Source organism: Miniopterus natalensis, chromosome 2 (genome assembly GCF_054644295.1).
Source record: "Miniopterus natalensis isolate mMinNat1 chromosome 2, mMinNat1.hap1, whole genome shotgun sequence".
Classification (NCBI taxonomy): domain Eukaryota; kingdom Metazoa; phylum Chordata; class Mammalia; order Chiroptera; family Miniopteridae; genus Miniopterus; species Miniopterus natalensis.
In genome coordinates this window covers 143,912,600-143,928,389 of record NC_142082.1, presented here as the reverse complement: position 1 = coordinate 143,928,389, position 15,790 = coordinate 143,912,600, and the positions used below count along the sequence as shown (strand labels likewise).

General features: G+C 53.9%; 1 protein-coding gene across 3 annotated transcripts in view; it reads right to left on the bottom strand.

The window, feature by feature from the left end:
- Window positions 1-15,048, bottom strand: part of COL2A1 (collagen type II alpha 1 chain) — a 31,052-nt gene extending 16,004 nt beyond the window's left edge. Inside the window, exons 1-18 of one of the 3 annotated variants that reach the window (XM_016201193.2) lie at window positions 14,816-15,048; window positions 10,571-10,777; window positions 9,100-9,116; window positions 8,873-8,905; window positions 8,736-8,768; window positions 8,586-8,639; window positions 8,348-8,449; window positions 7,292-7,369; window positions 6,617-6,661; window positions 6,465-6,518; window positions 6,029-6,082; window positions 5,206-5,259; window positions 4,783-4,836; window positions 4,599-4,652; window positions 4,261-4,305; window positions 3,690-3,743; window positions 1,123-1,167; window positions 378-431 (exon numbers count right to left, since the gene is read on the bottom strand). In XM_016201193.2, the coding sequence (XP_016056679.1) occupies window positions 378-431; window positions 1,123-1,167; window positions 3,690-3,743; window positions 4,261-4,305; window positions 4,599-4,652; window positions 4,783-4,836; window positions 5,206-5,259; window positions 6,029-6,082; window positions 6,465-6,518; window positions 6,617-6,661; window positions 7,292-7,369; window positions 8,348-8,449; window positions 8,586-8,639; window positions 8,736-8,768; window positions 8,873-8,905; window positions 9,100-9,116; window positions 10,571-10,777; window positions 14,816-14,900 (1,122 nt within the window). In that variant the 5' untranslated portion in view covers window positions 14,901-15,048. The remainder of the gene's footprint in view (window positions 1-377; window positions 432-1,122; window positions 1,168-3,689; window positions 3,744-4,260; window positions 4,306-4,598; window positions 4,653-4,782; window positions 4,837-5,205; window positions 5,260-6,028; window positions 6,083-6,464; window positions 6,519-6,616; window positions 6,662-7,291; window positions 7,370-8,347; window positions 8,450-8,585; window positions 8,640-8,735; window positions 8,769-8,872; window positions 8,906-9,099; window positions 9,117-10,570; window positions 10,778-14,815) is intronic. The other 2 variants (XM_087814695.1, XM_016201194.2) reach the window with 2 other exon arrangements.
- Window positions 15,049-15,790: the final 742 nt, after the last annotated feature.

Genomic DNA, 15,790 nt, shown 5'->3' with positions numbered 1-15,790 from the left:
AGCAGGGGAGACAGAAGTATGGGCCCATCTCCCAGCCCCCTACCCACTTCCCTCCAACTCTCTTCTGGGTCCAGAGTTGGCTGAGCTTCACCTCCTTTCCTCCCATTCCTGGTCTTCTGCTCCCTCCCCAGTCTCGGCTGTCTCCCCAACTTTCTCGGCTGCTCCTTCTGAAGCTGTAACCATAGTACCTCTAGCTCCTGATCCTTCCATCTCCCTTTCCCTTCTAGCTGGCGACTTCATGAAACACCTGGCTCTTTTCCTTGGAGAACGCAGGTGGGGGCGGGAGACATTCCTCAGAAGGGAAGGAGATCGTCCAGGGGACAATCGGCAAAGGTTATGGAGGAAAGGGGTTTCCGACGGGACCACCAGGCACTCACCTTGGCACCGGGAGCCCCAGGGAAGCCAGGGCCGCCAGCAGGACCCACGGGACCCTGGGGGAAAGAAGAGGGCACAGAGATGAATGCTGGGCAGAATCTCTGAAGACCCCAGAGTGAGCCACCCTCACACTTCACACTCCTTCCCACCTTTGTACTGATTTGCCTCTACATCTGCTGTGGCTAAAGTCTCTGGATGAAAATGGTCCCCACTGCCAGTGTCCCCAGGCCTGGCTTCAGAAGACAAAGCAAGATTCTGACTACAGCCTTGCCGGTGCTGCTCAGTGGTTGAATGTCAACCTATGAACCTGGAAGTCATGGTTCGATTTCAGGTCAGGGCACATGCCCGGGTTGGGGGTTCAATCCCAAGTAGGGGGCATACAGGAGGCAACCAATCAATGACTCTCTCATCATTGATGTTTCTATCTCTCTCTCCCTCTCCCTTCCTCTCTCTGAAATCAATAAAAACATTTAAAAAATAAAAAAAGATTCTGACGTCATACATGATGAGAGCAGACAACTCCCCCAGCTCTATCTATCCCTCCTCAAAAAAACTGCTGAAAATGTGGCTGAGAAAAACAACCCATTGCTTTAAAGCTCGTGATCAGCAAACTCAAGTATCCTGCAATGATTCTTCCTCTTTCCAGAAGAAGCTGAGCCATGCTGTGCTTACACCAAACACCGGGACTCACTGGGCTGCCGAAGGGGCCTCAAGACCACACACCTGCTGAGAAGGAAACAAACTTACCGGAGGCCCTGCAGGGCCTGGTTGACCATCATTGCCCCGGGCACCCTGTGAGCAAGAAGGAAGCAGGCATTGTGAGAAGTGCCCATGTCAGTGCCTCCCTCCCCACACCCACCCACACAGAAACTGTGGGCTACACTGTGACTGGGTGTCCCAGGGCTGAACCTGAAGCTGGCACAGTGGAACTGTGGACAGCCCAGCACCCCTCCATGGTGGCTGCATGAATGGGTACTCGGGGGCTTCAGAGAGCTAGTTCTCTGCTTAAATAAAGCTTGGGTAATTGCCCAGCTATTCCATTGCTTGTTAAACTTCTGTGTAGATCTCAAATATTCCCAACTTCAAGGACAAGTTATCATTTAAAGACTCAGAGAACTGGGCCAAAGGAAAATGAAATAGCCAAGGAGAAACCTTGACTTGATTCTTCTGCTCATAGCAGGAAGGCCTCCAGGGCTTGATCAAGGCCTCCCCTTGGTTAACTCCAGTTGCCTCTGCACTCTGGCCCCTCTGTGGCAACCTGTCCCTAAGGAAAACTAAGATACTCCCAGGATGTCTGCCGCCAGCCCAGGAAGAAGCTCCACGATGGGGACAGGGCACCCAGCACGGCCAGAGGACCATATCCAAGCTTGTGCCCCTGAGGGTTCTTTACACAGGCAAGGCTGTGGCTCTTTCTCTACGAGACTTGCACTTTGAGGGGGGTTTCCCCAGGTTTGTGGTGAGCACCCTTCAGTTCCTCTCTCAAGGCCCCTCAGGGCCCAGAGAACTTGTACCCAAACTCCAGGAACCATTAGGCTAGGCCGAGGTGGGCCTGGCCCCTGGTCCTTGGCAGGGGACAGGAGGAGGCCAGAAGGCAACCTTTCCCTGTCCACCTGCCTCTGCCTCTCCACAGAAGCTGAGGAAGAAGGATGCTTTAGGGGGAGCTCATGTTTTAAATAAGACTCAACTCTTCTTCCTGGCTATGGTCCATTTCTCCCGACTAAGACTCTCCAGGTTGGCATTAAACAGGAAAGCAAGAGAAGACTTAAAAGAAAAATGTCAGAGGGAACATAAAGCCTCAGCATTGGCCAGAGCCCCTTCTGGGATGGCCTGGCTGCTTCTGGAAGCTCTGGGGCACCCTCCCTCCGCGGCTCAGCCAGGGGAGAGGAACAAAGGGGAGCTGTGGTGCAGCTCTGAGGCCAGAGCTAGCGTAGCATCTGAGGCTCTCCCTGCAGCAAGCCTGGGGGAAGACACAATCTGGCCCAAGGGGGGGGGGGGGGCACATGACTGCAGCAGGCAGAGGCCAACCCAGCCCTGTTCCTGGCCCAGCCTTGACATCAGGCCTGCACTGGGAACTATGTGACGTTGTGAACATTCTATGCCAAATTCTACGCACACCCTGCAAGCCTGACTACCAAGGGGACAGGAATCAAAAAGGTGGACCAAGAAGCAGGGCCCTCTGTGCCCAGGAAGAAGAGAAAACAGGGCAGGGGATGCAGCTCTTCCTTGCCCCACATGAGGGCTGGCTCTGGGCCTGGCCAAAGAGCCACAAGTCAGGTTCTGCTAATCTGAAGAAACAGCAGCATGTTTTGGCAGCCTCAGCACTCTCTAATCCCCTTATACAAAGTGACCCTGGGACAAGGCACTTCAGCAATTCTGGGTGACAAATGGGGGTCGAGGCTGCTTGTTACTTCATTGATCTGCTTTTGAGAGCAGTTTCTGCCAAACAGATATATTATCTGGAAAGCAGCACAGCTGGGTGAAACTGGTTTCCTTTGGCCAGCCCTGCGAGGAGCGGTGAAGGGCCTCAGTGCGTGGGTGGTTGGGGTATGGAATCAACAGAAAGCATAATCTCTTAAACCCGGCTTTCATCGCATCACTCGCCTGACCAGACACCTACAAGGGCTCTCTATTGCTCGGATCAGAGCTAAGCTCTTGCGCCCTCCATCGGTTGCAAATCCCCTCTCCTTTCATTTCCCACATTAGCGAGAGGCCACCAAAGTCTGAGGCTGCCAAGCATGGTCTTAAGCTGTACCTCAGTTTCTTCTTCTCTAAAATGGGGAGAATAATAGAATCCACCTCACAGGATCTGGGATAAGATTAGATGAGACAAAGCATGTAAGGCACTGTACATAGAAAGTGCCCAAGAGACAGTGGTCACTGGCGTTATGTCACAGTAACAGCAGCAGTGTCCTGTATACAGGCCCTGTCAGATGATGCTGGATGGTTGCACTTTCTAGGGCATCATCTGAGTCAACCAAAAGGACAAAGAGTAGACCCTGCTGTAACCAATGTAAGTCTGTCCATAAATTCAAACTGGATTGGCCTGGGAGTGGGTACATGCTGTTGAGGGGATTACCTGGTTGAGGGAGACCCCTGCCCTCGTGACCAACCCTCCCACAGCCGCCCCCTCCTCCGACCCAGCAGACCCAGCCTGGGAATTTGTGGCGCACTCTCAGATAAACCCTACGAAATGACGATACCCTACACCTCATAGGGTCGTTTTGAAAGGCAAGTGAAGCAACTCCATGTGAAAGTGCCTTGTAAACTCTAAAGTGCTCGGCAAGTGGTGGCTTTGGGCCTTGTCAATTACTCACCACAGCACCTGCAGGGCCAGTCCTTCCTCTCTCACCAGGCAGGCCACGGGGACCCTGGAACACACACCAGGACAGCTCGAGTGAGCTGACTCAACAACACTCTGTGCCGTCATTTCTACCCGCAGGCCCTTCCCAGGCACCGAGGGGAGGGCATGCAGACGCCCGGGAGGCAAAGGTGCAGATGCCTCCCTGCCTCGCGCAGGACACGTAGCACAACAAGGGTTGGTCTGCCCGGGAAGAACACGCAGATGCTCCCGTTACTCATCGGATCCTGCTTACAGGCACATCTTGCCTCTTGCAATAGCTCCCCCAAATGTTGAGAATAACAATTTTTAAAAATTCAAGCTCATTTAAAGTGTGTTAGGGCTATTTCAAGGAAATGTTGGTGAAACCTTGACCAAATCATCTGTTAATACATTTTGCTTTTTGCTCATAATGTAGATCAGTCTATAAAATTGAACATCTACTTTGCACAAAGAAAACACTGGTATTTATGGAGGAGCCCTCTGCTGGGCTGCAGGAGGTGTTGGAAGAGTGTCTGGGGCCCCGCAGAGGTGATGCTCATACTCACCATGGGGCCCGGAGAGCCATTCTCACCAGGGGAACCACTCTCTCCCTGGAAAAGACACACACAGTCAGTGACTGGGACCCTACTACCACCCCAGAAAACTCCCAGGGGAGTGGCTGTAAGCTCTGGTCATCTCAGCTAGCACTGACATCCCCAAGCATCAGTTCTGTGAGGGACAACTCCCTGAGCTCTCTTTGTCCATCAGGATACAGGACTGGGTGTTGCCAGCCAAAGCTGTTCTGACGTCCTGCCTCCACTAAGCTCAGCAGCATCTCCTTGACTGGGAAGACTCCCCATCACCTCCCTCCACCCCCTATCCCAGAGTGCTTTCTGGTCCTCACCTTCACACCTGGAGCACCAGCTTCACCCTTAGCACCATCCAGGCCTGGGTAACCCTGGGGACAAGAGAAAACATCAATCACACTTCTGGGGAACCCCAAAAGGAAGAAATACACATGCCCCCACATGCTTTTCTCTCTCCCAGGGCAATCCCTTCCTTCCAACACCCTCACACACAATACTTACTCTGTGACCTTTGACACCAGGTAGGCCGGGGGTTCCTGGGAAGCCCCGAGCACCCTGAAATCCAAAAAGGAGATGTCAGGGCACAGAGCAGAAGAGCCCTGTAAAGGCTGCCCTTAGCTGCTAGACATCCTTGGAGCCAGCTCCCTCCAACCGCCAGGGAGCTGTGGAGAAGCCTAGCACTAGGGCAGTTCTTTCAGTAAATACCAGAACGGAGCCCTCACTTTGCTTCGCCCCATCTCATGCAAAATGGGTAGAAAGGACAACTGCCGAGCCTCCCCAGTGGGCCCATGTTAGGATCATAGGCATGACCATCAGCATGAAGGTGTGATACATGTGGGGACTGTTGGAATTTTCTTTTGGAAGTGAGCTAACTGAGCTGGATGAGCAAAAAGGGAGGCTTGAGGCTGGCAAAGCGGGGGTTACCTGAGGGCCGGGAGGGCCTCTTTCACCAGATTTTCCAGGCTTTCCAGCTTCACCCTGCAGGGAGAGATGTACCTCAGCTTCCTCGGAGACACGGTAGCATAACTGGCACATTCCAAACGGTGGGCGTCTCTTCTCTCAGCCCTCCATGCATTTGCCACCTGCTTGCTCACCTCCCTCGCCTCCTTTACTTTCCAGACTTCCCTAAATGCCTTTTCTAGGTCACGGTATTCTTTAGGACAGCTACACTCTGGGTGGGCCAGCTTCTCATCCCTACCAGCCCCCACTTCCCTGGTGGGCTCTCTGCTCTTCTGAGCTCTCCTGGCAGGGCTCGAGCTCCCTAACCTTGGGAGACCTTGGCTGTCTAATGCCATTCGCTATTCGTAAGCACAGCCCGAGTGCCATCTCTTGTCTCTTCACTTCCTTTGCATCCCTTGTAGACATCCTGACTCAGGCTGAGCTCATCCTAACTCATTTACAATTAAGATAATGTTGGGTTGCTGAACGTTTCTTTCTTTGTTTTTTATTCTCTGTATCTTTTCCCCTGGTGTATGCCCTGTCCCTTCTCTCATTTCTCAATTTCCCTTCCTGGAGCTAATGATGTTTTAATTATTTCCCTTCCCAGTGAGTGCACAGCACTCCCTGGGACACTTGAAAGCTAAGTTGCAAGCGGGAGTGTAGACAGCAGATGGGGTCCCCGTCTCTGACTGACCAGTCCTGGCCTTTGGGGTGCCTCCATCCCGGGCCCACCCCATCACCGCCCAGCACGCACCCTCCAGGCCCTTCACGGAGGCAGCTGCTCACGTGACTACTCAGAAATACTCACATCATCACCAGGTTTTCCAGGGGGGCCTGGAGGACCACGGGGACCCATGGGACCCTACAAAGTAAGAGAGGTTGAGAGATGGTTGAGGGGGAAGACACTGAATCAGTGGACAAAGCTTTGAGACTATACTTTTGGAAGCTAGTTCCCTTCTATGGAAGAAAGATGGAAAAGTTCACTTTGTGCTAAGAGAGAGCAAAGGTGCACAGCAGATCCTAGTGGGAGACAGCAGACAGCACAGGCCAGCAATGGACCAAAGGAGCTCCTGGTGGTCCTTGGCACATGTGGTTCTCTATCAGAGTCCCCCATAGCTAAGAAGTGACATCTGGACTGTGGGAAATCCCAGGGCAGGTGGAGGGGGGCAGTGATAGGACTGGGGTCTGAGTGGTACATCTTAGAGGTTCCCCAGGAGGAGGGCAGGGCACACATTGGGACTCACAGAGACGCCGGGTTCCCCAGGTTCACCAGGGTTGCCTTGAAATCCTTGAGGTCCCTAGAAAGTAATGTGAGAACACAAGGTTGACCCCCACGAACTGACCGACAGCCTGAGAGCAGCTGCACTGCAACCAAGAAGAAAAGACCAGTACTTACGGGAGCACCAGCAGGGCCTGGAGGTCCTCGAGGTCCCATGGGGCCCTGCGTTGGGACAGAAAATGAAGAGGTTACTGGAAATGCTTCACCAGCAGCCTCCAGTGTGCCACCTCCTCCCAGCCAGCAGCCCAGACAAAGGACAAGGAGCTACTCTGTGGGCAGGGGGCCTACAGTGGCTGCTCCCTCTCATTTCCCACTCCCCACGCAACAGTCCATTTTTATTTATAGGCACCATTTGGACAGAGAAGCTGGCCTTGCTTTCTCTTGGACGGCAGCCATGTTTACTAAGGTCTGAGTTTCATTTAGCCTGTGCCAAGTCAGAGCTGCAGGGCTGAGATTTCCTGCTGGAAGTCTTGTGGATGCTGGAGAACAGTGCCTGCTGTCTGCATGCTTCAGTTCTCATTCCAAGAGCAATAGCAACTGACCTTCTAATAGATCGGCCTATATGCATCTCTCCATTCTGGTTCTTCTTAGTTGCCCCAGCGCATCATTAAAACTGGCACCCATGGCCATTAAAAAACAAACGCTTTGGGCTAACTAAATGGGAGGTTACATAACTGATGGGGAAGAGCTGCTCTAAGCAATTATCTGTAAAGTGAGGTTTTCAGGGTCTCTGGCTCTGCTAAGGGCCACCTCCTGCCATTTTGGCTGCAAAGAACTGGTGTCTTTTCTTACCATTGGTCCTTGCATCACTCCCATCTGGGCACCACCAGCCTTCTCATCAAATCCACCAGCCATCTGGGCAGCAAAGTTCTGCAAATAAACCCAACAACGTTAGGAGCTTGAGAGGCCAGCTTTTTCCTACTTGGCTAGGTAAGCTATATATGGAGAGAAAAAACTCTGGATAAACTCTTTCCATTGGAGATTAAGCTATCATTGATCAGAACTACTAGCAATTCCTGAAAACCGGCTTTGGAGATGTGTTATTAGATGACAGTGGCATAATAATATCCCCAGGAGATTAAGTGTTATTTGGAAGAGTATATCAGTTATTTGCATTTCATTTTATAAAGTTATTATTTTTAATTCTAAAATATTAACTATGTTATTTAACATATATTGAGAAATATGACTGGAACTTCACTTTTAAAGGTGGTGTCCCCCCAATATTTTAATGCCCAGCAAAAGACTAAAATCAACAGTCTTGAAATATTTTAGCAAGGGATGTAGTAGGCGTCTGCAAGTTTAAAGTTTAAAAATTTAAAACATAGCAAACATCAAAATGGCAAACCTGAAAAAAGTAGGCAATAATATAATTCGTTGATTTGTCTGATTCCAAAACAGACTTTAGCCACACACCTTCACTCAGTGGGGCTCTTTCATGAGAATGAATAGTTGCTTGGAATGTACTTGGCAAGAACCAAGAATAAATGTCTTCCAAGGACAGTGGTCACTCTTCTTCCAGGGAACTACAAGTGCCCAGTCATCCTCTCCCCCAACCCCCACACCCACTCCCAAGAATTGACCACACAGTACAGACGCCAGGGAGCCAGGTAACTGAAGACTTTTCTTTGCAGAAACCCAGTGAGTGAAAAAAGCCAACTCTTAGTGCCACAGTCTCATGCCTAATATGTGATTCCACTAAATTACAGGCCTGGGGGAGAGGCCCACGGACAGGCTGTGTACACACTGTTGGCAGCCCTGGGAGCCAGCCAGGTAAGGGTGAGTAGCAATTTAGAAGCCACATTTCTGGAGGGACATCCTGAAAAAAGGGGATATAAGGATACTTACTCCACCAAGGCCAGGGGGGCCAGGGGGGCCGGGAGGGCCAGGGGGGCCAGGATTTCCAGGGGTCCCAGGCTCTCCATCTCTGCCACGAGGTCCAGGAGCACCCTTGGCAAAAAGAGACAAAGGCACCAATGTGAAGCAGTGTTCATGCATGAGCCATCTGCCCACTGGCTGCCCCTGAGGTGGTGGTCTGGCATGTAGGGGATCTCAGAGGGTCGGGCAGCATTGTTTCTCTACTCACTTTTTCACCTTTGTCGCCGCGATCACCTCTGGGTCCTTGTTCACCTGCAGGTCCCTGAAGGTGAAGAAATGTTGAGATGACAGCAAGACCAGGGCCTGCAGATCAGCAGCTTGAGGAAGGAGTGGAGGAAAGGCTTTCTCTCTTTCTTACCTGAGGCCCAGGGGGTCCTTTGGGTCCTACAATCTGTGAGAGAGAGACCCACACAAAGGCAAGTGAGAGGGGACCACGAGAAAATGACCCAGTTAGAGCAACAGAAGCAACATGCTGTGAAAATAAATTTTACTTACATCCTTGATGTCTCCAGGTTCTCCTTTCTGTCCCTGAAATGTGACACAGTCTCAGGATTGAGCAGAGCAAGCCCACCAAGCCCCAAACACAAAATCCTGCCCCAGCTGCCCTCTGAAATAGACCTCTGCTGACATCTAAGAAGTGACAGGCTGCACGAGCACAGCGTAGCTCCTGAAGAAGGAACTATAAAGGCAAAAGCAAAAGCAAAACCAGAAAAAATCCTTACCTTTGGTCCTGGTTGCCCTGCAAGTGGAAAAAAATAGAGAAGGAGAAGGTAAGACTCCTGAGATAAAGTACAAGTTCTTGTCACTCAGTCTTTAAAGGATCAAACCAAAGGACACAACCGAGGAAGGAGGCAGCTTCCTGTTACTCCACCGGACCCTCTGCTGGGGTGTTAGAGTCGCTGGGGTCCTGGGGTTGCTGAGGTCCCAAGAGGAACAGAGATGACCCAGACTTTGTTATTCAAAAAGCAGCCAGCATGCAAAAGAATGGAGCGGGGCCAGTGAAAAGACGAAACAAAGAGCTCGAGATCTAATCAGCCACCCAGAAAGCACCAAAAGCTGGCAGAAGGTTCAGTCTCTTCTTTCCCCACAGTGTAGGAAGCTCTTCCCGCGGCCCAAGCCCTCCCAGAGAAAGAGTTAGGTAGTTAAAAAGGTCTTACATTCAAGCTGGGTCTCCTCGAAGCAAGCATACAAAAACCAACAAAAAAACAGAAAACACAGTAGGGCACAGGAGTTATAAAGGGCATTGCAGCCAGCGCCACCCCAAATCAACCCCTTGCCCTTTGCAGCAGCAGCAGGAAAGGCAGCCAACACTTCACTCAGAGGCCGCCTCAGAAATGATCTGGGAACCTGGACCCTAAAAGCGGCTTCCCGGAGCAGCTTCCCAGTGTTGATGAAGTGTTAAGGAAAGGCAACCTCTCACCTCCCTTTCAACTTCTTCTCTACCTGAACAGGAAGGGGACAGTGAACCCACCCACAAAGCCTAGACGTGGGTCCCCATCCACCCTGCAGGGAGACAGGGCCAGTGCTCAAGGGCTGGGGGATCACCTGCACACATATCGTCCGCCAGCACTGATTCCAGCTGGGAGTTAGTAACTGCCCGCCCGAGTGCAGGCACAGGGACGCTGTCCCAGCCCCATCTCACCCTTCATACGAGGACTCCCAGAGCCCAGCTCTTCCTCTCATAACTGGCAGCCAACTCCAAGAGAGGCAGAAACAAAGGAAGCTGCCGTCAATGTTCCCATTTCAAAGAGGGAGCCTGCCCTCTGTCTCCCACTAGCCAGCAGAGGCTTCTCCTCGCTGGAGACCACATCTTTGGAGGTCTTCTAAGGAGAAGACGAGGTGTGGGCCATAGAGGAGGAACTCATCTGTGCTTTGGCCAGATGGAGCATTCGATCTCCACTGTGGCTCTAATAATTTGCAGGGATGGTTCCAGAGAGGCACTCTGTGGCATCACATCCGTCCTTCCACGTGTCTGGGAAGCATATATTTTGGAGGTGTTAGGTGAGGAAGCATGTTTCATGCTCACTCAGTTTCAGCCTGCGAGAGGTGGCCTTTCCTTTCCGCCTCAGCTGCTGGGGTCCCATGGATAACCAGCCCCTCCGCTTTGCAGAGATGACCAGCATCCATGGGAGGGCATTTGCTGCACCTGCAAGTAATTTATTTATGTGGAACAGGAAATAAATAAATTACGACCACTGGCAGTGGCGAGGTCAGTTGAGCAGATGGGGCAGCACTCTCCGAAGGGGGTCTCGGGGCTGAGGCAGTCTTTCATGTCTTCACAGATTATGTCGTCGCAGAGGACAGTCCCAGTGTCACAGACACAGATCCGGCAGGGCTCGGGCTTCCACACATCCTTATCATTATACCTCTGCCCATCCTGCACACAGCTGCCAGCCTTCTCTGCACCAAGGGTGGAGCAGGAGAAGCAGCGAGCGAAGGGAAGGAGGGGGTGGGAGTCAGAAGAGAAAAAGAGAAAGGTTGCAGTCAACTTGACGTCATTCAAATGCTGAAGCCCGTGGACGTGGGCTATTCCAGACATAAAGAACCTGAAAATTATTTTTCTAAGACATCATTCATCTTCCATGTTTTCAACAAATATTTATTGTGCGCCTGGCATCATGCTGTCTATTCCCCAGCAAAAGTCCTGAGCCAGCAATGAAGGGGGGGGGATACTGTACTGACTGCACTGTATTCTCCTCATGCCTCTAGCATGAGGGAGACCTGATGGGGGGGCAGCAACGAACTAGAGTGGGAGCAGGAGGAGATGAGGCTCCTAATGGCAACTCGGGGGCTGTAAAGATAGAGGAGAGGGGGAAAGGGAGACACACACACACACACACACACACACACACCAGCACAGGAGCAGAGGCCTTCTTTTTTCTGCCTTCCCCCAGGAATTACGGGATTTGCTAAATACCACTGACAGCTAAAATTCAGAGGACATGTAGAAAATTCTACTCACAAAAATGAGAAGCTATAAAGAGTCAGGTGCCAACCGAGGATATGGGGTGGGGCAGCTGAAAGAAGGAGCTATTAGAATTAGGATCTTGTCCGATTCTTTAAACTATATTAGGATTAAGGCCAATTTGGGAAGGATAGGCCTATTCAAATAATACACTTGGGACACACACGCAGACTAATAAAATGCCTTGGGAGGCAAGCAGGGCCAAAGGGCTCCCAGTGCTGACCTCCAGTTGTAGCCCTCCCTGGAAAGGCCCTGCCCCCATCCGAAGACAACACACCAATTTGCAGGGCAGGGGGGTTTGAATGCTGGGCCTGGGCTAAGATTAGCCAGTGCCGGCCTGGTCTCCACCAAGAATGCAGACCAAGAATGGCAGGGACTAGTCCCTTCCACAAGCGTCCTGCCATCTGGAATCCACCCGGCAAATGAAACCTGTGCTGACAAGAGCGCTGCGAGAGCGCCAAGGGCTGAAGAGCCCGCACCACGTGCTAGGGAGCGCCCAGCACTGTTTTTCTCATCAAAATCCCCAAAGCAATGGCAACTGCAGGGCATGAATAATAGGAAAGAGCCACAAACCAGGTGGGTGGAGACAGAAACGGGCCTGCCCCCTGCTCTTTAAGCAGACTCTGAAAATCTAAAGATAAACCTTTCTTTTTTTCTTTTCCACTAGAAGAAATCCACTCAGCCTTTAGGCAAGACAATCACGGGGAGGGGAGGGGATCCCAGGGGATATACAGAAGCCGCTGGGACACACCCACCGCTCAAAGTGCTGGCACTGTAGAAAGCCCCGAGCCGGGAATGGGAAGGAGAGGTTAATGATCTCGGTCCGGACTAAGGGAGAGCCCACTCTCACCCAAGAGGGCCCAGGATGGAAAGAGAGGGAAATGCAGGCGGGAGGAGGTGCACCCCTAATGCAGATCGGATTTCGCTTGGCAGGGCAGCTGGGATGCGCGGGCGCAGGGGCGGGGCCCGGCGGCTCTGGGTGTGAGAGCCGCTGGGTGACTCTTTGTGGAGGCGGCTCTGGACATGGCTTGCCCACAGACACTGGGAGGGTGAAAAGTGGGATTAAATGACTGGCCCAGAAAGGAGCCAGCACCGTAACCGGATCCCCTAGGTGTGGACGGAGGAGCCCAGCACCACCATAATTGCTGTTCCAAACGACTGCAGATAGCATCCCGGCGCGCCCGATCGGGTTCCGCTCATTACTGCAGCGCCGTATAAGTGATTCTTTGTAGCAGGCCAATTAAAAAGTTACCTCTTTCGGGGAACTGTTTCGCTCCGCCGGCCGAATTGCGCAGGGCTGGAGTCCGGGAGGTGGCGGCGGGCGGGCACAGGGGGGCATTGTGGGAGAGGGTGTCGGGGAATCCAGGGGAACCCACTGGACCTCGCCTCGCATGAATGGGGCTTTTCTCGAGCGCACACAGAGCCCGATTCACGGGTCTCCGCAAGGAACCAGTTTAAATAAATACGGGCAGCGTTTCAGCCCCATCTGGAAGCCATCGCTGCCAATCTCCCAACGCAAACAAGCCTCACAAAGGAGGATTGAGGTCTCTCCCCGCAGCCGACGGGCACTTTCGGAGGCGAGGGCTGTGAAATGCAGATGTGGGTCAAAGACGCCACCGCCAATAAGTTTCTCAAACTCTTGGAAAGATGGGGAGGAGGGGCGTGCCCGAGCTCCAGGTCTCTGACATTTCCGACGTCCACGCAGACTGCGCCTTTCCCCCGTGTCACATTTTTAGGTCCGCAGACTATAAGCGATGGAGCTGGGATGCTCCAGGGCGCAAAACCAGCTGCTCCGATGCACTGGCCCGGGAAGGAGAAGCAGCGACTGGAAGAGCTGGGCCCAAGAAACTGTGGAATTCACTCCCTTCTGGGAAAGCGGCGGCGGTGAGAGAGCTCTGCCACTTAAGTGAGCGCCTCCAACACCAGGTGGAGAATTTGGGAATTATCTTACAGTCACCTAGCTAATTCCATTATGCACTAAAACAGAAGTCAGTCAAGAAAACAGCTTTGTGGGTGTGTTCATGTAAATTTAGGACAAAAATACAGTCAGTCCTAAATTTACATGACATCTTAGAGACACCGTATTCAACAGGTGTCCAGGAGCGCACCCGCCAACTTTGCACACCACGCAGCAACCTGGCCTCGGCTCCCTGCGGCTGCGCGGGCTCCAGGCTTGCCCCCGCCCGGGTCAGCCACATTAATGAACGGAAAGTCCTCCCAGGTCCGCAGCCTTCCAAACCATCTCTGGAGACAGCCTGGTGGCAGACGAGACAGCATAGAGCCCCGTGGAGGGACTCTGATTCACCCCCCCCCCAAAAAGTTTGCCCTGCGATTGATTTACAATCTGTAACATACAAAGACAGGGCTGGAATCCCAGCCATCGGAAACGTGCCCAAACACGTGGAAAAAAATCTCTCTACCTAATACACTTTCCAGGCTTCGTTTGTCCTGAATATAATCCCAGACAGGGGACTTTACCGAAGGAGGCGATGGCACGGTGGGACCGAATTGCCTTTGAACCAGATTGTAAAACTGTCATCTATCTTTAACTATATTCGGTTGAAATAGTTATAGCAATAGACCAACCACACACACACACACACACACACACACACACACCCGCAGCCTGGCTCGGAGAGTTTCAGAAACAAGAAAGTAACTCGTTGTAGTACCTCGTGGGGGAGGGGGGGGCTTTTAGGAGAGAAGACCCCGCAGGGAGGGGGCGCTCTTTTCCCGGGCGTTGGAACTGCGAGGTCTGCCTGGAATGTTATCGCCTTTCAGCCGGCCTCTCTTACGGGAAGTTTCAGGGGGAAAGCCGAGCTGCGACAGAGGGCTGCACCTTGCTCCAGGGCCAGCCAGGAGGGGGAGGGAACCGCGAGGCGCTGAGGGCTCAGTGCGCCTCTCCGAAGCCTTTCTTTGTGGCCTCGGATTTCAGCCCACCAGTTCCAGAGCATCTCCTTTGTCTGCCTCCTCTTTGAACCCACCAGCGACCAACCCCTGGGCACGACTGAGAAGTCCACCCCTTGGCGCTTGCTCGCTCCTTCGCCAGCACTCTTTCTCTCCTACTTCTAAGAACGACGGGCCACGACCTGTTTTGCTGAACTCTGAGTGCTTCGGCGAGGCGAGATGTGTGCGTGTGCTCCCAGTTATCAAAGTTGGTGAAAAAGGGCGCGCATAAACCTGCGCGCAAACCTCTCCAATCCGACACTTTGCATGTTTAATATTCCTAGGCAGTGTAGGGACCCGCAAATGCCTCTAACCGTGGCCCGCCTGGAGGACAATCGGACAGAGCCGCCGCCTCGCAGAGCTCCGCTCGGTGAGCTCCTGCCCATCCTGCGCCCGAGTCTCGGCGCACGGTGACCCCAGGAGCCACCTAATCCGGACCCGCGGGCTTCAAATCAACAGAGGGCCGGGTAAGAGGATGCGGAGGGACTGCATGGAAGGGTGGCGGGCAGGGGCTGTGGGCGACTTACGGACATCCTGGCCGTGACACCGAAGGACAGCGGCGACGAGCAGCGTCAGCAGCACCAGCGTCTGGGGAGCCCCGAGGCGGATCATGGCTCCCCGCGGGGCCTGGCAGAGCCGGGCCGAGCGGAGCTCAGCGAGGCGGCAGGAGCACGGCGTGGGTCCGGGTCTCTACCGCGCCCTCATGCAGGAGGCCCTGGGGGCAGGAGGAGGGGGCAGGGACCCGGCAGCCCAGCAGCGCTCTGCGTCTTCTCCCCGCCGCGGCGCCCGTTATATGCGCCGGGCCCCACTCGAAGCTGGTGAACTGGCCCAAACCGCGGGCCGCCCCCGGCCCCCCGCGAGGCTGTAACCTGAGACCCCGCTCCCGGAGCCCGCCCAGGCCCAGCCAGCGCCCGCACCTGCCTGCGCCGGACCCCCCTCTCTGCTAGCCCTGCTTCCCGCCCCCCACCCCTAGCGCGCCGAGTGGCCTGATCAGGCGGGGCGCAGAGTCGGCCCCTGTCCTCCCACCCCATCAGGGGCTGCGGCGCTGCCCCCTCCGACCACAGTCGGGGAGGGGGGCCTCCGGCCCTTCCCCTCGGAGTTCTGCCCGGATTGGAGGGGCGGGGGGTGTTTGCAGAGGCACAGGCCGCGAGCCCTAGACCCGGACGGAAAAGACTTGGGAAGGAGGAGGGAAAAGTGGTAGAAAGGAGCAGCGGGGGAGGAAGAGGGGGCACCGCGCTGGGACCTTGGGCGGTGGGGGCACGGGGGCTAAGGCGCAAGGGGAGCCCTCGAGGGTATCTGGAGCCCTAAATCTTGGAGACTGGCAAGCAGGGCCGGGTTTGGGGGCTCCTTTCTGGGATACCTGGCCCCCGGGGCTCCCACCTGGAAGTTCAGAACCACAGCCTCCGAACCCCTCCCCCACCCAGCTAGGCGATGAAAGAGCCTCCTCTGGAGCCTGAGCAGACGTTGGCCGGAGCAGGTCGCCAGCCAAGGGGCCGGTGTGT